Genomic DNA, 20,775 nt, shown 5'->3' on the forward strand with positions numbered 1-20,775 from the left:
TTGTAAGTTGCTTCATCAGGCTCAGAACTTCCCATTTTCTATTTGTAGTTTGTGTTTTTGCCTCTCGCATTTAACACTTCATTTGCAGTGTCTACATTAAACATTATCTGCCAGCTGTCTGCAGTCCTAAATTCTAGAATTAAAATCTTGAATTTCCTTGGCAAATCCTCTGATTTTGGTATAATCTGCAGACTTGACTAGTTTACTGACCATACCAGAGTGTAGACAGATGGATGTTTGCCTGTTATGCCTTCCAGCATGTAGGGCAGCAACATCCTGTTGCTGTTTCCATAACATTCGTTTTTTACGGGACAGTTGTTAGCCTTGTGCCCAACCTCCAACATGGAGGACCTGGTACCCAACACAGGACACAAACCCTCTACCCTGAGATTGTGAATCTCATGCTCTACCAACAGAGCTAGTCTGGGCAAGAGTGTAGATAGTTAATGTCCAGTAAATTAGAAAGAGCAGTTATCCTAATACAGATACCTGCAGTACTCCAATAATTACATCACTCCGATTTGAGCATCTGCACCTTATTAGCTAACTCCTAACGCTAAACTTTTTGAATGATTTTGTCCAAATAAAACCCATACAGATTCTGGGAATATTCATTCCTCCAGGTCATGTTCCTGTGCCGGAGAGCTCTTTCTGATAATACACCTCCACCTCTTCCATCCTTCCTGTCTGTCCTGAATAAGCTCTATCCACTGATGTTGTATTTGTCACCCTGACTCTGTTAGCCAAGTTCCAGTTCCTCCAAATTCACTTGAGAAAGTTGTGCCCGTCTCATTCTGAAAAAGAATTTCATTTCCCGTGACAGAGAAGCTGAAGCCTTCTTAAGAACACAGTTTCCAGGATCTTTGAATTTGGTGTGTATGGAGAGACTGCTACTGTCATTTTTTCCCAGACACAAACAACAACTGGATTTATCACCTTTGTTAAAAAAGTGTGGTCTGAACCCCAAAGGACTTAACAGCTACTGCTCAATTTCCAATGTGCCTTTTCTCACTGTAGCAGGCAGGGGCAGCTCAATTACAGTCTGTTCTTGCATCCGAGTGGACATTATAGTATACCAGCTATCTCGGTGACTCTAAAACCCGCTGAGACTGGTGCTGGGAAACTGCAGTGGCAGGCTGCATGCAGAACAGAGTAAGGGCAGGGTGGTTCGAGCACTGTGTTCGATGTAACGTTACATCATTTCACATCCTCACCTCTAACACACAAGACCCCCAGCTGAGTAAAATGCACCTAGAGAGAACAGCAGGACAGTCTCTCTAGAGGCTGGTGGATGGTAACGTGGGGCTGCCATGGGCATTAATGCATTTGTGCTCGGTCCTCCTGCAACCTCTTTTCATCTCTAACATGTCATGTTCTTACGAAAAAGCTGCACAAGTGTCTCAGTTCCGTCAGCTACAAGTACCAAGCTTACCTACCGAATGGCCTCTTCTTGTACGTAACCGTCCCTGTGTTCTTACAGTATGTCTGTGTCACTTCTGAAACCTCTGCACCGCTGATGTAAACTGTGGCAGAGCACACATCCTCTGCACTGTAGTGTACAGGGCACGCATGCCATTTTATACCCACTCAATTTGCTGCTCAATGACACCACGTTTCTCTTCTTTCCAGGTCCAGCTGGGGCTTCAAAAGACGTGTAAGTAGGCAGTGGTCTCCCTCAAGACCTTATTAATTCTTTCCAGCTGGTATGGAAGGGCTGTTCATTAACAGGGACACGAGCACAGGGCTGGGGAAGTGTCAGAGGAATTGTCCCGCTTGTCTCAGCTTTTAGAACAGCTTTGCTTCCTCCGGTCTTCAAGCAGCCTCTGTATCCTGCTGGGCCCATCCAGAAGCATTCTTGCACTCAAGCCGTTAATCAGAATTAAGGACCCTTTGTTTCAGAAGACACCTCACACACTTCTGTGCTATACAACGCACTTTAAATCTCCTCAGTTCAATTTCAGTTGCACACTGTACAGTATGACATTATGCATGTATGTGACAAATACCATAATTTAGCTAGGAAATTCTCCTACTGTATATCGCACATCCTTTATTTGCTCGGTACTGTCCGTGCGGCATTTAAAAACATGTGATCTTTGTATTCACGGATCATGTTGCAAGTTCCAAACTTCTGAACTAAAGGTCTGTAGTTTGGCAAAATTAAGCACCCACCAGCAGGGTCAATAATTCCACACTGTGCTCACTTGTATCCTGCTTGTGGGATTTCCTCACAGGAAAATTGTCATCCTGGATTTTATTTCTGGACTCTCCCCAGAGATCAAATAAAACCCTCCAGACAGGATGCAGCCATGAATAGTCTGTGATCATGTCATCAGATTAGATTTCTGGATTTGCTTCGGAAACAGTTCTCATATGATAGTAATACATATCATATCCTCAGGACTATAGCAATACTGAATAATACAACCATTACTATGTAATGACCTACAGTAGTTATGTTCATAATACATGATAACTGTGAAATGTGTGAAATGTAGAAAAAGGTCTGTGTGGACAAGTCACTGGCTGGGACTTTGTGGCATAACTTTTGGAATAACCAGTTTCTGTAAGAATACCAGACGTAACCCTTCGTCAAAAGAGCTTAATTGACAAACTAGTAAAAACTAGTGTCGATAATCTGTTAAGTGCATGACAGTAGGATTACTAACATTTTTAGTGAAGAAGTCACTTGACAAGCGTATTTCCGTAGGTTGAAAAATATATGTCAGGAAATGGCAGCCTTCCTACTCATGGATATACATTACATTCCCATTAAAATATGTCATGTGTAGTGTGGTGTAGTTGAACCACAAATTAATTTACATGTACAGTACCTTTTTTTGACAAAATGTGCTTCTTGTGTTGTGACAGTGCTCCACTCAATATTGTTCAATAACTCAATTAAAGAGCCATGACATTTTACTGTGTTGCAAGAGGTTCCAGAGAAACCCACAGAAAACTCAAAAAGAATCCCTGTGGATTTTCTATTCGTTCAAATATTCAAGTATTAAGCCAGTCATGTACAGGGCTCTTTGATTTCTGTGGAAAATTTCCAGCTACTTACCTCCCTTTAAAAAGTAATTAAGCCTTCACTAGATCCCAATGTAGCTAATGTGTTTATCACCCTCTTATGTGAAAATTCATGTGAAAGGACTGTACATAATATGGTATGCTTTATTGGGATCTATAAAGAGACAGGTCTCAGGGATAATGCACACGAAGTGAAGCTGTAAGGTGAATTAGAGCTCTTTAGAGTGAGAAGAAAACAAAACCCACAGAGTAAAAACCAAGCTCATCTTTTGAATGCGGCCAAAACTACTTCTTTTTGTCTTCTATGAAAACACAGACCAGTTAAGCTGCTTAACAGCTCCAAAGTCTTTCCCTATGATTAAAGATTCTCTCAAAACCTCTTCCACTTCCACAGACCCTTCCATCATTCATTCACATGACTGACATAAGCTCTGTCCCCTACTGGTGCTGCACATTATAGGGAATCTGCCGGCTGTCTCCAGGAGGCAGATAAGAAATAAACATGGAAGCCTCAGCTTCCTGGTTTTTAAATTATCTCCCAACCAATTGTGGTCTTCAAATTGGTCAGGTGACCAAGGATGGCAGGTCATGGCTCACTGCTTTCTGGGGAATGTAGTTCAGAGAAGACCTGCCATCTTGTTTGAACTGCCATCCTATTACACTAATTAAATGACATATTTTTCCAAAAATCTGTATGCTGACAATCACAAAATCGATCAGAAGATCTGCAACATAAAACTCTCTGCCCAGAGGACCATTCTCATGCACATAACTGTAAATAAGTCAACACTGGTTCAAAGGAAGTGGAGTTTTTGGTTGTTTTTTATCAGTGATAGCATCCTTCTCTACTGAATAAATGAAGACAAAAGCAACAAAGTCTTACTGTAACTCCTTTCCCCGAGAAGCACCTTTTACCACCTGTAGCTCCCTTAAACCAGAAGACTTTAAAAGAAAATGGAGCTTAAAACATCCGCTCTTGAAAGCACATACTGTAACCTTGTTAAAATGTATTAATTTGCTAAACCAGTCTTAATCAATCATGCAGGTTCCTGGATTCCCTCTTTGCTGAAGGTCAGAGCCAGACAGCAGCAGACAGCCTGTTTTCTATTTATTCCAGATTGGCTTCCATTTGAAGTCTGGGTGTATTTTATGGGAAAACCTAGACAAAGTACTGTACCTCATTCAAGTGTACAACAGTAGTGTGTTACCTGGGATTTGAGTTCACAACCTTCTAGTTATGAGGCCAGGACCCCTGGCCACAGTGCCAACCTGCTTTCTTGCTAACGCAGACACCTTGTGGGGGGGGTGTAGGCATGGATTAAAGGGAAATTGCTGTCTACTATCAAACTAAGAAAATTCCAGCAACTGAAAACAGCACATTTAAGAGAAACAAATTGTAAAAATGTACAGAGACATGGGACTGATGTGGCAATTTTAGTTGTTACTTAAACCAAGTTAAACATTGTGTTGCATGTTGACTCCCTTCATACTGGTGCACATTTCAAACTCTGTCAAGTTTTTAAAAACACCTAAAAACCTGGAGCCAGAGGGCTCTACATGCACCAGAAAGTGGAATTTTCACAGTTGCATGGCATATATAATAATAATAATAATAATAATAATAATAATAATAATAATAATAATAATAATAATAATAATAGTTGCTTACACTTATATAGCGCTCTTCTGGAAACTCCACTCAAAGCGCTTTACAGGTAATGGGGACTCCCCTCCACCACCACCAATGTGCAACATCCACCTGGATGATGCGACGGCAGCCATAATGCTCCAGAACGCTCCCAGTGGGGAGATCTTCTCCCCACTGCTCTCAGTGGGGAGGAGAGCAGAGTAATGAAGCCAGTTCATTGGTGATTTATTATATCCCCAGCCCAGCCCTGAGATAATGACCTGAAATCAACGAACACTGAAGCTGAAGGCTGACCAGGGGTAGCCCAGTCCTCCTCCTCAATCGCCAAGCCCTGTGCTCTCTGGGGGCGGAAACCCTGTCATTTCCCAAACAAGCCCTTGGCACTGAAAAGCCAGGTTAAGTCTCTCCCCTCCCATCGAACGTCTCTGTGCTAAATGAGCCTGGCGATCGGACTCTCACTCAGCAGACGTGGTGACCCGGGCTCATCAGGGCTCATTATAAACCCTTTCAGCGGCTCTCTGATCTGGCAGCGTGTTCTTTCAAGGACGCGGGGGTGTGGCAGAGGGAACAGCCGCTGTACAAAACACAGGATTTATACTGCGGGAAGAAAACAAACCATGTTGTGGTCATGAATATAGCACAGGTGTGCTCCTCTGGAAAGAGCTGCCGAGGCCTCTTCAGTTAGTCACCTGTCATTGGAAGTCAGGGGGCGTTTATCTCTGGCGTTGGTAAATCTCCCCTATGAAGAAAGCTTAATGGGCTCACAATACACTTTCCGCTGGAAATTGCAACTAGTGGGGAAGCTCTCTTTCACAGACGCAGTTTGGTAATGGGCCAATATAAAAGGCAGCCTGACGCCAGCTGAGCTGCCATTTTGCTCCACGCTGACAAGTCAGTTTTACTTTGCTCTTGAGTTTAACGTTTCCCCTTCCCCACAAGATCAGGCCATGAAAATACATTTGAAAAGCAAGCAGACACAAAGAGCTACCTTCCTCAATCCTAGTCTTTCGCAGGCTGCAGGCACGCTCACAGCCCCTACCTATACAGCAGGAACTCCATCGTGTCTTCTGCCACAGCAGAGCTCTACGCTGTGTAGATCTCAGAGGAGGGAGACATCACCTACTACACTTCACCTCTGTAACTGGCTCAGCGTACTGGGCCTTGTTACACATGTTCACTTGTTCAGGACCCAAACACACCTGTGGGCAAGAGAACACTCTTCAACACCAATAGCCTAAACTAATACCCAAAATGGCAAAGAACTGCCTGAATCACCAAGAGAAACTGCACTTAATCAATGGGGTAGATGGATAGCTTTGTGTTGCCATAGGATAAAGCACAGAGGTGAACTTGCCATTTCGGTCAAAAGACTTATGGAAAAAATTAATTTGTGGCACAAATTCCCTTCCCCTGAAAAAACAGGATAGCCATTTAATGGTGTTTATAACAGAGGTTCGGGAAAAGACTTTTATCCTTATTTCTCATACTTGCATTTACTATGTATATAAGCCTCACATCCAGGACTTCCTTCCGTGTTTCTCTCCCATCCCCCCACCTCCTCATCTACAACCTTGCAGCAGACTCCTTGGCTCATTCCCCACAATAGTGAGGGGGGGTTGGGCAGCCTATCCAAAAGATAGACTGCCATTCTCTCAGCTAGTGGGCGATGCCAGATACTTTATACACATTTCGCCTCTCTATTGCATTCGTCAGGATCTAACCAAACTACAGAAATTTTGTTAACAGGAGAAAAGATGGAGGGTTATAGAGGGCACACCACAGCCCATATTTCATTTCAGGGGTTTACATTAGTGACAATGTGGTTAGCAATTGGGAGTAAAATGGGAAAGAAAGCTACAGTATATAGTAATAACGACAATAAAGGCTCTGAAAATTACATGAAATGCCCTCTAGACAGGAAGACTGATTGGCAGGAACTGAAGCTGGGTCATGGACACCTCTTCCTTTTTTAGTCCCAGAAAATAATGAAAATCATTTACAACTGAAGAAGTACATTTAAGGAGACACAAAGTAAGGGATACAGTACTGCAGCTCACCAGAGAGACAGACAGAAACACAAACGTGCCTGTTTGCTCCCGACTCCTGGTTTTCTGTTGTAGAGAAGAAAAGTGAGGATCACAGCAACTGTCTGTCTGCCTGCTGATCTACTAATTAGGTGAACCTTTCCTCATGTCTCTAGAGCTTGTTTCTTTACACAAAGCCAAATGCGGATTTTGAAACGGAGCCTGAGTAAAAGACACTCGTACTCCTGCGACCCGGAAGTTAATCCAGAGCTTCCTGTGAAACAGGAGCTGCTCTCCTTGTAGGAGAGCCTCAGAGGACTTGAACAGTGTCATCGGGATGCTTGTGGAAGATCTTCTACAGCTAAAATTACTTTAGCAATCCGTCCAGCCAGTTGGAAAGCTGCAGCAGGAACACTTTCTACTTTAAAATGAAATTGTGTGAAAGTAATTGTTTATGCTTTAACTGTTGGCATGTATAAATCCCTTATAACCCTTTATGACAGGCATTATAAATGGTGATCATGATTTTCTCTGACTCTGCAAAACCATTAATACAAGTAAGACATGTGAGAACAGACTGCTGGGCTCATGCTCCCCCTGTGCCCAGTTGCTGTGCCACAGCCACCCTACTCTTCCTCTTTGTTGGCAAGGTGGATCTTGGGTCTTGTACAGCTTTCAACTGAGCACTCATTGACCATATGTCTCCACCAGCTGGCTGCAGCAAGATCACAAATATTGTCTGCTTTTGACAGGACAGAGGAATCCACATCCGATGATGAAAAAAGAAGGTAAGTTTATACAGAATGTTTTATGTGATAAAAAAATGCATCTTGATTCTACCAGATTAAGCTGTCCATCCCATTTGTCCAGGTCTAAAAAAAGAGCAAAAACACCCCTGCCAAATGTTGCATGGAAAATAAGCTCTCTGGAAATAATATGCTGCTGTAGTGATAAATGGAAGTTATTAACTGAAGTGTGGGAGGGATAACAACAACAAGTCAATCTCACACAGCTGCTCCTAATCACCAGCGCCACCCAACTAGCTACTGTACATAACCTGAACTCAAACGCCTCCCTTCACATTCGACTCGAGCGACCCTCCTCCACCCCATCTCCCCCTTGCAGCTGGCCCTGGGTTCACTCGGTCTGAAAGGGGTTCAAGCCCCCTCGTCTTGTGGCCAGATGGCTTCCCATTAACCGAGCCGGTTCAGCACAAACGTTTCTCAGCAAGTATTCCAAGCATTCACAGGGCTTTCAGTTGTTGTTGTCCCTTGTGTAATATAAGTTGTGAGTCATGAGATACGGGAATGAATTGTAATTATCTGTCAGCTTTTCATAATGCTAGGAATTATCTGAACAGACTTGCAATTCCAGTGTTGGAGACCTTTGGCTGTTCCACAGGTCACAATCTGCTACATCACACTGCAGACTGTGGCGGCTAACACACCTGTCAAACTGATAGTAGCGGTAAAATTGTTCAGAAAAAAACCCCAAAACGAGCCGAGTTAGGTGATTAAAAACTGAGCTGGACTGAAAACCTTCAGACACACCAGTCATCTTCCTAGGGCTGTGAGACCACCAGGTCTCCTGAATATTCATTCCCATAAATCATAGGCATGCTCTTAAACACTCCAGGAACATGAAAGCTGACCCTTCATCAGACAATGAGATAAATGGTTCTTTATTTTAATTCTTGTAAGAAAGAAAACAAAAACAACTGTTGGAAATTGAGCTCATTTGTGCACGGGAGGACAGGGTTTAGTTTTTGTATTTCATTGTGGCTGGGTTGCAACTATTTCATAAACAATAAAGTAATGCAGGCGGCTATGCCAGCTCTAGATCAGGATCCAGCAAGAGTCAGTGGGAGAACATATTGCATATTCACCAAATGTTTGGTTTTCCTGATAGAGCATATCCAGGGAGTCACTTTTTACAGAGCGAGGCAGACATGTGTAGAGTAGGTTGTCTGGATATGACTTCATGGCCCAGGCGTCTAAAAGTGTTGAAGGGGACAGAAGAATTGTGTTCTGTTAGACGTGAAGTGCTCGGAGCTCTTAGCTGGTGAGATATGGATCTCTCTAAGCACATCAAGCTGATGCCCTGCATCCTCTGCCCTCTCTCTGGCCTCAGGAACTACGGAGGCGTGTATGTGGGCCTGCCCGTTGACATGACCGCCATCGCCGGCAGCCAGTCCAAGTCCACACAGAAAGGTAGGGCAGACGCCAGGTCAAGATGGTAGCAGGATCACAGCAGGGCCTCCAGCCCCGGTCCTGGGGAACAACGGCCTGACCTGGTTTGCATTACAGGAAGTGTCTCGGCTACTGAAATGAACCAGTCACCCGCTTCATTATTCAATGTAAATGTGACCTTCAGCCACAGGTTCCAGGAGGTGTACAAAGATCAGGACTCTTCGGGGCCAGTGCTCTGAAGCTCTGTTGTTGCAACAGAGTTTGCTTTGCCTTTGGTCAGTCAACGGTTCATCTCAGTGATACTGTACGCTTCCAGGTCAGCTCGCAAACCCCTTGGATCAAACTACAGTCCGGCTGATTGACCAAAACTATAAGTCAATTAAAAATATGATTTCTGCACTCTAAATTGTCTCCTGCTACATTTCCAACACTTTTCCTCAATGTTTTAGAACTAATATTAGCAAAAGGGGGCTTTTCAATTCAATTTTGAAATATTGAAATTCGGTGTACATGTAGCTGGGAGTGTATGGCTTTACTAGATTATCAATAATATTGTCACCTGATGATAAAAATAAATATCAGAACCAACTGGTTATGAATCAAGTGCAAAACCTCTTTGGGAGGTTTACTGATAACTTGATTGATAATCTTGTGAAACCGCGGTCTCCGTGTTACATACACTCCTTAAAGATGTATGATTTTAGACATTGATACAATCATTTTCTCCACAACATATTTTGCTTTCCAATTCAATCTAGTACCGTTATTTGCAGGAAATGTGCAAAACATATTGCAAAGTCCTTGTTTTAATAAGAGTTCTGGAAAATGAGCCGAAATGTATTTGCAATTTATAAAAGGTGAAGCAAAGCTTGCAGTGGAGGAAAAAAGCTTTTAAAGCAGTCATTTGATGATCATATGCACATTGAAGCTCTTTAGGAGCACTGTAAAACCCAAAAACAAACAGTCACCTTCAATTACAGTTTTGGTAATGCCACTATAAACAGGACCATTTTTTCAACATTTGTAATTGTTTTTGAAAAACAGCAAAATGCAACAACAAAACTGGCAACATGAGATGTCTCATGTTTGGCTGTTTTTTGCTCTTTTGCTGAAATTGTGATGACTGCAGTTAGGCCTGAGCCACGCTGGTTTGCATGTGTAAAAGCACCCTGTGCCCTCCTGATACCCACACGAGTCTGCCAGTTTGAAATCATGCTGTGGCCCCAGTGCCACCGCCCAGTGAAAGACAGAATGTCTCTGGGCAGAAGCATCTCATTGTAGAGGGGCCAAGGGATTCATGTCCATCTATCTGCCCCCTCTAAGTTCTTCCAGTGCTACAAGAAACACTCAGCACTGACTTAGACCAAGGCAAGTGCATTTATCAATCCAGGTGGGTTTACCTGAGCAGAAACTTCTGAACAGAAGTCATATGATTGCTTGGGTGTTATGGAGTAGTATATTTAGGATAGAATATACATACATACTGTAGCACTTGTCATCCCAAGTGCTTTTCATATTGAAGGGACCCCACTTCACCCACATCTGAAGTACAGCCCCCAACCTGGGTGCCCATTGTGTACTGGCAGTCCCACTTGCCAGGTGGAGAAGTGAGACATTAATGAAGTTGGACCTTTAGGAAGGCCAGAGTGGGCTTCAGGCAGCAGGCTGGAGTTGACACCCCTGCTCTTATGAACAGCGCCATGGGTTGGTTGTTGTCGAAGGACAGTACCTCCAACAGCCCAGCCTCATACTTGGACGCTGTCCCAGAATGATAACCTCCACCTGCTGGTCCATCAACACCACTCACAACAGCAACCTGCATTTCCCTTGAGGTCTCCTGTCCCAGTACTGACTGGGTCCAGCTGTACGTACTGAAGCTTCTGAGATCCGTCAGGATTAAGCTACAGGGTGGGACTGTTAGTGTTGAAAAATACCAGTTAACTTGTCTAAAATCACCTGATCAATCAGAACCCCCAGTATGACATCAAACAATTACACAAATCTAGTTGGCACTTTGCTGGTGAAAGTTACCTTCAGGGTCTGGTTTCATGTGTTGTCCAAGAGTTTCAGTGCACAGCAACATGTTGATAACAGGTTGGAATCTGTGCTCCACCCACTGCACAGACGAAATAGTAACAGTAATCTAATTTTTAAATCTTTTAACACACTTACCACACTTACTGTACTTACATGCTTACCTTCCCCTATGAACACAAACTCACTCAAGACCGTCATGTACAGTACTATCTAGGACCCATAGGATGAGCTGACTAGGCACTTTCATGCTCAGAGCCAACAAATACAAAGTAACATCACTGACCTGGCAACTGCTTTACCCACTGAGTAGAAGAACAGCCCCTACTGCTTATGTACAACATGCTTGTCCTGCCCATGTCTCAAGACTGGCATGTCTGTGCTTGAGGCCACGGTGAACACACCAGTTATTCATTCCTTAGGTAGGGGGGTATGTCTTTCAGGTTGGTTCAGGCTAATGTCCCTGGATATTCATCTTGAAGCTGTGGTTGTGGTGTGGTGTATCAGTTACTTTGAAAGTCAGATGTGTGCACTTAAAGTTGTTTTCCTCCTGGGAGACCACCAAGATATACAGGACAGCACCTGGCTGCTCCTGTGCCACTGTAATGTTAACTGGGTCCTGAGTTTGCATAATCTATTTGGCCTAAACCGAAGCTCTCCCCTTAGCTGAAAAGGTGCAGCCATTTGCCTCTCCTGCACCCGATCTGCTGGGTCGTGGGGCTGCTAGAGCAGACCGGCAGCAGGTCATCACCCAGGTGGGAGCTGTGCTTCAGGGGCTGGGGGTGAATGTGCACACTCCCTGTGATATGCCAGGCAGATTGAGATGATTAGGATGAAAAGCATTACATAATCGCAAAGGATTATTAGTTTATATAGCATATGAGCTGTCACTTCTGGCTTGAATGAGTTCTAGAAAACAAGGCTATTGATGTGGGTCTTTGCAGAGTAGAAGATCATTGCAGGGGCAAAACTGAACTATTTGTAAGCTTTCTCTAAGCATTTACTGGAAACACCATCCCCAGTCTATTTCTCATTATGTAGCTAAATGAATAACAGACAAAGACAGAATAAGAGGTATACAGTATTTGCTCTTGGGTGGCCTACCAGTTTGATATGAGTCACCCCTGCGTTTGATACACCAGCTCCATTTATGCTGTACAAACTGTATTTGTTTTGGGGTTCTTTTTTAAATATTGGGAAATAAGAGACGAAACCATTCTAAAGATGGTTCCTGTGCTGAGCGTGCGTCGCAGTCTCTGCTCATTTCAATCTGCCATTAAATGACTAATTTTGGGAAAATATATTTCCATTCCTCCTAAGTAATTATATCACTACAAGCTCCCCTGTGACTTTAAATGGCATCTAAAGAGGAGAGCAGGTGCTGTGGATATTTGAAGGGTATAAAGTCATTATAGGGATTTAATGTTATGTATATATGAACACTATATTCATATACAGTACAATAGAAGAGCAGGGGCTCTTCAAGGGTAAACAATGGGAGATAAAACAGCCCTGTTCCACTTGGGTAATTCTGTTTCCCAGTAGAGCTAAGTGCAGCAGAGGTTTCAGTTCTAATTGCTCTGCGGATTTGTGAGCGTGTGAGACGAAGGGGGTATGACTCAGCACCTCAGGGGCAGGTGACTCGGGGAAGCTCCAGGTGCTGACTGTTATCCTCTGCGTCTGTGTGTGTGTGAGAGAGAGAGATTTCACCAGGGAGGGCAGAGGCGATGTGCTATAAATAATGCAAGACAGGTGTGCCTGGCTATCCCACAGGACATGCCCTGCAGGGGACGAGCGGCACAAAATCTCTCCTGTCAGACAGAGGCCTGCTGTTGGCCCTAAGTGTAGGCGGAAAAACCCACGCTCACAGCACAACTGTACCCTGCTGCCACGGGTGATGATGATGATAATGTTAATTCCTCATACGTATATAGCGCTTTTCTGGACACTCCACTCGAGGTGCTTTCCAGGTAATGGGGGCTCCCCTCCACCACCAGTGTGCAGCCCCCACCTGGATATTGCAACAGCAGTCAAAGCGCTCCAGTACACTCCCCAGCTCTCAGTGGGGAGGAGAGCAGAGTGATGAAGCCAAATTATAGATGGGGGTTATTAGGAAGCCATGATTGGTCAGGGCCAATGGGAAATTTGGCCAGGACACCGGGGTTACACCCCTACTCTTTTCGAGAAACACCCTGGGATTTTTAATGACCACAGAGAGTCAGGACCTCGGTTTTTAAATCTTATCCCAAAGACAGTGCCCTTTTTTTATAACATAGTCATTATGATAGTGTTCCCATTAATGCACTGGGGCATTAGGACCCACACAGAGCGCAGGGATGGGCGCCCCCTACTGGCTCCACTCACACCTCTTCCAGCAGCAGTCAAAGCTTTCCCAGGAGTCTCCCATCCAGGTGCTGGATTACAGTGGGCTGCCAGTTCTGAGTTGCAGGGTGATATAGCTACTGGCATAAGGACCAGCAATGAAAAGGACCTGCAAAGACTGTCTGGAATACAACACAAAAGATGGGATTTTTCTGTGTGTCGTGCAGGCTCCTTATAATAAAATACATGCAAATCATTCCAATGCTAATCACTCTAAGAATATTCACTTTGATGTTGTAATAGTGATAATCCTTACCCTTTCAATTCATGCAACCGAACTGATTTTTTTTTTCAGTTCACGCAATCTAACTGATGTGTGTGCAGGGAGGGTGATTGAGGGGTTATTGTCAAGAACTGCTGTAGAACTGTGTGGGCCGACTACTCCGAACCCCTTACCCTGCCACAGGTTCCTCATTTCTCCCAGTCCCCAGATCCACTAGCGCACCCACAGAGACTCGCAATTACAATATCCACCACCGTCTGCCTGAACACACAGAACACACGACACAGGAAGCATTTCTATGGGACTCCATTGTCAGAGGGGTCACAGTCCCTTTAGGTAGAAAACAAAATGGCTCTTTAAAGCCTCCGTTACTCTGCATAGAATAAGTACATCTACACCAAAGAAAAGGAAACCATTTGTCCACAATTGCCCATCCTGGGAAGACAGAAGCAAGAACCACAAACCCTTTGTGTGAGAGTGAGCCGTGTGGCTGAGCTCTTACCGTGAAATGGCTTTTGTGCACATTTACCTCCTTACCGTGTGCACTCACAGCACGGCAGGGCTTCAGCAGAGAGGGGATCGAACGAACGTCGCGCTTTTTCACAAAGCAGCTGCCCAAACATGCACACGTAGAGCAGCATTCATCATCGATGACGTATTCTATTAAAATCACATGTACGTGAATACATACTGTATCGGAATTGTTTCCTTAAAAATCGTGCCAGTAACTTGTTGTGCCCTAGCCGTTACAACATCGTTGCACGTGCGGACCTTGACTTCAATTACATCTGGCACTTACAAGAAATTGTACATCCGCCTTCTTCAATTACTACTATAAGCTTGTTCCTTTTATTTTTTCATGTGTCCTCTCTTGCAGACTAGCCGACGTGATACAAGGCAGGACACGGACTACAGTAGGTATGAAGACTGCTCTTATTTTTTCAGATTCCTGTGTTTTCCTGTGTTGTGCGCCATCAAAGTCATCTACAGTACCACATACAATACAACTGTAGACCTGGGTTTGTATCTGAAAGCGAATTTTGGTCAGTCGCTCCCGAAAAAGCAGTTGTAGAACATTAAGGACATTTCATGTGGTTTAGTAAGTTTAGCAGAGCAAACATCGTTATACCTACGTATTTAAAACCGATGTGTATCAATTTACATTTACTAAATTAGAAGAATTATTTTATTCTATGGTACTAACACATAATGGTACAGAAATAAGAGAGAAAAAGACACATCCATGCACAAATAAAATGAATCTGTGAAAACAATATCCTTCTTATTTTCCCCGGATTTACAGACACCGGATTTATGAATTTGTGCGGTAACTAAGCATGCATTCTCAAGCGATTAACTATTTTATAATAACTAGTCCTATCTTCTACCCGAACAAAAAACTCCATCCCCAAGGCATGGCCTCACAGAACACAGTTCCTGTGCATTCTTAGAATTTTTACGCATTTTATGAGCTCTCTACTGGATCTCGTCAAACAGCATACAAGGGTAAATGCGATAATCATCACAGGCAACCGATATTATTCTTATTGTAGCGATGCCCCCAGTGGTAACCTGCCCTCGTGACCTCTCCGTCTCCGCCCGCCTGTCTCGAGCGGATGCCTGATCTTTCTCTCCCTCCCTGCTCCGTGATTAGCGCCCCCCACTGTAAGTGAGCCTGTAAGCTCTTCCCCAGCCTGTCATTCGCCACGCTGCCAACAGGACCTGGAGCGCGGGTTACACTACAGTACCTTGATGATTCAGCGCTCTGTTTAGGTAATACTGGGTGGTTTTCTAGACCCCAGGCTTACGAATTTTAACCTTATGAACTGTTTTCCAGCAACGAATTGCATTCATAAATTGTGGAATGAGTGCACGGGTATTTGTTTGGAATGAAGGAGAAGCCAGATGATGGCTCAACCCCTCAAATCAGAGTTAAGCTAGGGGAATGGACAGATTTATTAGTAAATATGTCATGTGCAGTGTCGTGGGTTTTAAAATCCACTGTCGACCATTATGAAAACCGATACATGAACTGTACTGTATGTAGGTTTAAGAGAAATCGGAGACACAGCAGTGGTTGTTCTAATAATTGTAATAACATAGTATATATATCTTTCATACTGGGCATCTCTTTGACACTGTGTAATATTGTGTGGGCCGAATTCATGCTGACAAGAGCCATTCTGTTGAAAGTTCTCCGAAGATTGAGGGAGTGTTTGGATTGTAGGGCTGAGTGAAAACGGACCCACCTTGTTCAGCTCTTTCTATTCCGTCTCTGCTTCCTTCCTCACCAGGCCTGCCGCAGCTCGTCGACGATGTGAAAGATTGCACCTTCCACTTAAAAACAAACAAACAGAGTCTGCACCTGTTGTACCTGCCGCCACCAGTAGGGGGAGCAATAAGGAGGAAGACCCCACGCCCAAAGATCTTCAACAGGCTGTGCAGCATGGCAGAGACATTCCAGAGCCAGATCAACACGCCGACGTGAAGCCACGATGCCTTGCATTTTTATACTCTTTTTGTCCGAAGACCTCGTCCAGGAAAACCCTTTCACTGAATGACTAACATCAGTGGCACCAATAAGTGAAGCTGGAGGAAGGGCTAGCGGGTCCCGATTCCCCAACAAACCCTGGGACCTCAGACCCGACGACAAGCAGAGAGCTTTGTACACCCCTGACCCTCCAGCTCAAAGACTCCAAGCAGTGATTTGTAGAGTTAAAATGGGGGCGGGGTGGGGTGGGGGGGGTCGAATCTGGCTCTGCAAGTCCTCATTGGTTGACCAGAGGAACGGTGAAGAGAGACAGTCAGGGGAGTCAGTGGTTAGACGATCCGCCAGTGTCTATCTGTATAACCCCAGCCACATGCCTGTAGTAAAAGGTCTGTCTGCTTTGGCTGCTCTCTCACTGCACATGCAGACTCAGGGGTGCCTAATCCTGATCCCGGGGGGCCAGTGTGTCTGCAGATGTTTCGGGTCTTTCGGAAGCAGCACCTGAAGAGCTGGGAGAAGCTGTTCGATCGGTCCCGTCACAGCCAGTGTTAGGCTGATCGAGTCTGTGAAGAGATAAGTTGGAACGACTTCTGCGCCACCCCTTCAGGAGCAGGGCTGGAGATCCCTGGTGTGAAAGACAACTTTTCTTTACAGGCAAGCCTGAAAGAAGATGAGGAAGACACTTAGCATCGACTGCGTCACAGCTCTGTCTGTGTCCCACTCAGGGTTGTGCGTTGGGCTACTGGGAAGGAACGCTCCAATGAGCAGCAGTCTGGCCTTGATTCCAGGTCAGAATCTGCTTCTAAAGTGGATCAATCCCATTGCCTGCCCAAGCGAGACTTTCCAGAATTGGCACATTTTTATGATGAAAATAAAAAAAAAGCTATAATAATAGTATTGAAGATCACTTCTTTTATTTCAACACCATCCGAATCGGTGGTGCAGTTGCTGATCCCCCAGAGTATACGGTACTGTACCTGCTCTTCTGCCCTGACTAAGAGAGATCATTTCCACCTACGCTCATTCCGTCATGCAACTGTCTTACATTCCTGCAAGCATACAAGGCTGACAGAGCAGAAGAAGCCTGGTCTGCTCCCCAGCCTATCCCAGCAGGCCTCTGGTGCGCTCTTGCTGTTCATATTTGGCGCAGTCTAAAGGTGACAGGCTAGACTGCACCCTGAGACCTTTAGCCTTTAGGGGTTCAGGGGCCTTGTGGTCCTTACAATGCCCCTGTTTTAGTTTTTATATTTGGTTCTGTGGATGTTCTGAGGTATATTTTAATCTTGTTTTGTCCTTTTTTACATGTTTAAAAATTCATTTTCAGGATCAAGAATCAATTGAGGGCCAGTTCTACACTTGCCATAATCTGGAATGGGAATAACCTGTGGGCAACGACCCCAGTTCAGTGGTTTCACCAGAAGAGTGGCCACAAGGCGTTTGCTTGGTAATGAACCACCATCTTAATCCAGTAGCTGTCATGTTTCAGTGTGGGGATCTGAATCTTCATGGCACTTTCAATAATGTCTGACTAGATTTTCTTTCTGTATTATTTGCTATTGCACTAGTCTGATATACATATAAGAAAATACTGTATATAAGAACATGTCATGATGTTCCTTTACAGTCATCCCCCAGTTTAACACATTTTGATACAACAAAGTCAGGAAATACACATCTGTTTTTCATTTACCAAACTACATCTGACGCTACAACCAGCAATACCTCTTAGTGGGCAGTGATGCTGAGGCTGTGATTCTAGTGAGATGTGCCCAGATCTGGAGGCTTGTTGCAGGGTACACACACTGTTTTGTTTTTTTGTGCATGACCTGTGCAGTCAATACCCATCATGGTTCCAAAACACGGGGAAGAATTTCAGGTGATGCTGAGGAAGTAAAGAAAACGAGGAAAGCAATAACCACGGCTCAGAAAATGGAACTGGATGAGGGTCAGCGATCAAAAACACATTGGTGATGCTGTGAATTTTTCTGCTTTAAGAGTCTTTATGCCAAGATAAAGAGCCTTGAAGAATCTAGTGTTGGTGCTGGGAAACTGCATCATATTACAAAGGCAAGAGGTGTATTCTAAATCGAACCTTGAAAGGTTTTCTGACTTTTATACAAGTGTAAATGATTCTAAGTGATTGAGGGTTTTGGCTGTGACTGGTTGTCAAAGACCTGATTTGTTAGAACTGTGTGATTCACTGCTTGCTAAGTGCTGTACATATGCTGTTGAGGTTTGTTCAAATGAATGAGTTGTTCTGAGGCAAAAGCAATGGCACTTTGGGTGGTGTCCTGTTCTAATGCATGGATGGTGTTGGGGGTGTTCTGAGGGGGTCATATACGAGTTAGAACTTTTAACGTGAGATCCTGTGTGAATTATGTTTTCAATTGACGAATTTGCACCTTAGAAACAGTGTGTTCAACTAAAGTTCATAAATTGAGGGATGACTGTAATGCCTTAGGTTCAATTTGTTCTGATATTCTTTACTATTGTTTATTCATATTAACAAGATTGGTTTTTGACACATTAATTCTTCTTGCTATATTGACAATCTGTAAAACTATGGTATTGCATTTTAGGAGGAGTTCCAGGAGCTAGTCGGTATTTCCACCTTTTGTGTGGATCTATCTTATTCATTATTCCCACTCATAAAATTCTGCTGATAGAATTCATTTTAAATGCATCATGATGATGAAAATCACAGCTCATTAATCACAGTCAGTTGAAGGGAAGGCAGACGGCTATAGCGATGGAAAGCGTTTCGTGACTTCGACATGAATGTCTAAGATCAGGTTTCTTTTTTCAGCAGCGAGACATGAGGGGTATTTAATTGGGTTTAATCGGGTTTCCTAGGGTGCCAAGTGCGGCGACCGGTCAGTCAGTAAATGGATGGCACTCAACAGGACATCAGTGATGTCAAAGGCTTCAGTCCATAGCAATTCACCGGTATAGGAACACAAGACGCAGCTCTTTTCATCTCGCCTTCTGTCTTGTTGGTCCACTAAATGAACGATTTTGGAAGTTCATCAAGATTCATATTTTAACCCCTTGCCACTCTTGACACCCAAAGCTTCCCTCCTTTTCACAGAAAAACCTAATCAGAGGACAAGAGAGGAGGACCTGCTCTCACCATTGGCTTTCACAGAGATGTCCCAAGCAAACCCCTCACAGGTTATTAGGCCAACCACAATCAGAGGGAAGCTAAATGATTTCCTCTCATTCACTACCTCCCTAATAATTGTATGTCGTGAAGCAGAGTGCATTTTTGATCGTGAGATTCAGTGTTTTTTGGGTGAGCCCACGCATTCATTTGACTGTCCTACAACAAAAATAGACTTTGTGGTCACACAGGTGATTGCAGATATCCCTGAGTATTAGAACACGCTCGTTTAAAGCACTCCCAGGTAAGGGATATACTGGCAGCCTCGAATCTCCAACATGTTAGAGAAGACCTTGGGTTCAGATGCACCCAAATTCCCAAAACAAGGGGTAGGCGTATGTAGGTGTGTGTGAATGCTCTTTTCTTTGAATACAAGAGTAATCCGAATCACTCTTGGTGTCGTTTCAAAGTTGACTGGCGGTTTTGTTAAAAGCAGCTTGACAGGTGTTGGGTTCTTCTGAGATCACCGTTGTCATGGAAACCCTCCTCGCCTCGACTGATTGTTATTTTTTGACAGAGGTGACGTGGCCGGGCCTTGAGATGTTCCTTCTAGTGGGGTTGTCAATTCGTTTTTTTTTTGTTTTTTTTTCAGGCAGCGGACCTCGTCGGCGCCTATTATAAACGTTTCAGTTATTTTATCTACCTCATTCCATTTTATTTCCACAATTGCTTTGTATGCATATAGATGTTCCATACAAGAGGGAGGAAGGGAGTTCAGCTGATACAAAGAGGATGAATCACACTTAATTCTGATGCTGAAGGACTTTTTCATGTTATTTACTGTAAGCTTGTTACCGGTTTGGTTATGAGAGTAATGGCATATTTTAAAACTCTCGGCTGGCAGCAATTCACAGCCTTGCAGCTTCCGGAATTTGTTTGTGGCAATTGCGCTGAGCCGCGACATGAGTTTATTTTCGGTGTTCCTATTGGTGCTCTCCTCTGGAGAGACTGTGGCCAGAAGACACTGAACAGTATCCCCCAGAGCACGCACACTCCAGGCCCAGACCCCCAGCTTTCAGGGTCAATCGGATTGCACGAGCAAATGTATACTTATCCCATGTGCACCCATTTACCCCAACCTTGTTAACCTGTATCTAGAGTCCTCTAGACACCCTTACCATGTGAGCTCCCCTCACAACAATCAATGCACTGCTAATATACAAGGACCCTGGAAATAGAGGCTTCTTATGTTGGGAAGTTGTGATATACAGGGAAGAGTGTTCTATTGCCCAATGGCCACCTCCTTTCTAGAGGTAATACATCCAATGCAGAGCACCGTGAATGAATGGTGAAATGTCCATGAATTACCATGGTAAACCATGGTGCACCTTAGTTCTCTTACGGTAAACTGAGGGTTCCCTATTATTCTGCAAGCTTTAAGAAATACGATTCTGCAATCGTAGAAACTGCAATATTAGCAATCAAGAAAGACAGGCTCTGAGATACGGTATAGGATTTTGACAGGGAAACTTGGACCTTGACACATCTTTGAGTTGTATATAACAAACTCTGTGGGCGATGGTAGTTTTCTGTGCGGCCACAAAGGTGACAGTATCTGGATCGAAAATCAGAGAGTCCATAGAAAACAGGAAAGAAA

At 44.0% G+C, this 20,775-nt stretch overlaps 1 protein-coding gene across 3 annotated transcripts in view; it reads left to right on the forward strand.

The window, feature by feature from the left end:
• The window catches only part of c25h12orf75 (chromosome 25 C12orf75 homolog), a 28,699-nt gene extending 11,787 nt beyond the window's left edge, over positions 1-16,912 (forward strand). Inside the window, exons 2-6 of one of the 3 annotated variants that reach the window (XM_088645642.1) lie at positions 1,630-1,654; positions 7,455-7,490; positions 8,833-8,912; positions 14,408-14,444; positions 15,825-16,912. In XM_088645642.1, coding sequence (XP_088501768.1) covers positions 1,630-1,654; positions 7,455-7,490; positions 8,833-8,912; positions 14,408-14,412 — 146 coding nt within the window. In that variant the 3' untranslated portion in view covers positions 14,413-14,444; positions 15,825-16,912. Of the gene's footprint in view, positions 1-1,629; positions 1,655-7,454; positions 7,491-8,832; positions 8,913-14,407; positions 14,449-15,824 lie in introns of all 3 variants that reach the window. The other 2 variants (XM_088645641.1, XM_088645640.1) reach the window with 2 other exon arrangements.
• The last annotated feature ends 3,863 nt before the right edge of the window (positions 16,913-20,775 follow it).

This window comes from Lepisosteus platostomus, chromosome 9 (assembly GCF_059453375.1).
Source record: "Lepisosteus platostomus isolate fLepPlt1 chromosome 9, fLepPlt1.hap1, whole genome shotgun sequence".
Taxonomy (NCBI): domain Eukaryota; kingdom Metazoa; phylum Chordata; class Actinopteri; order Semionotiformes; family Lepisosteidae; genus Lepisosteus; species Lepisosteus platostomus.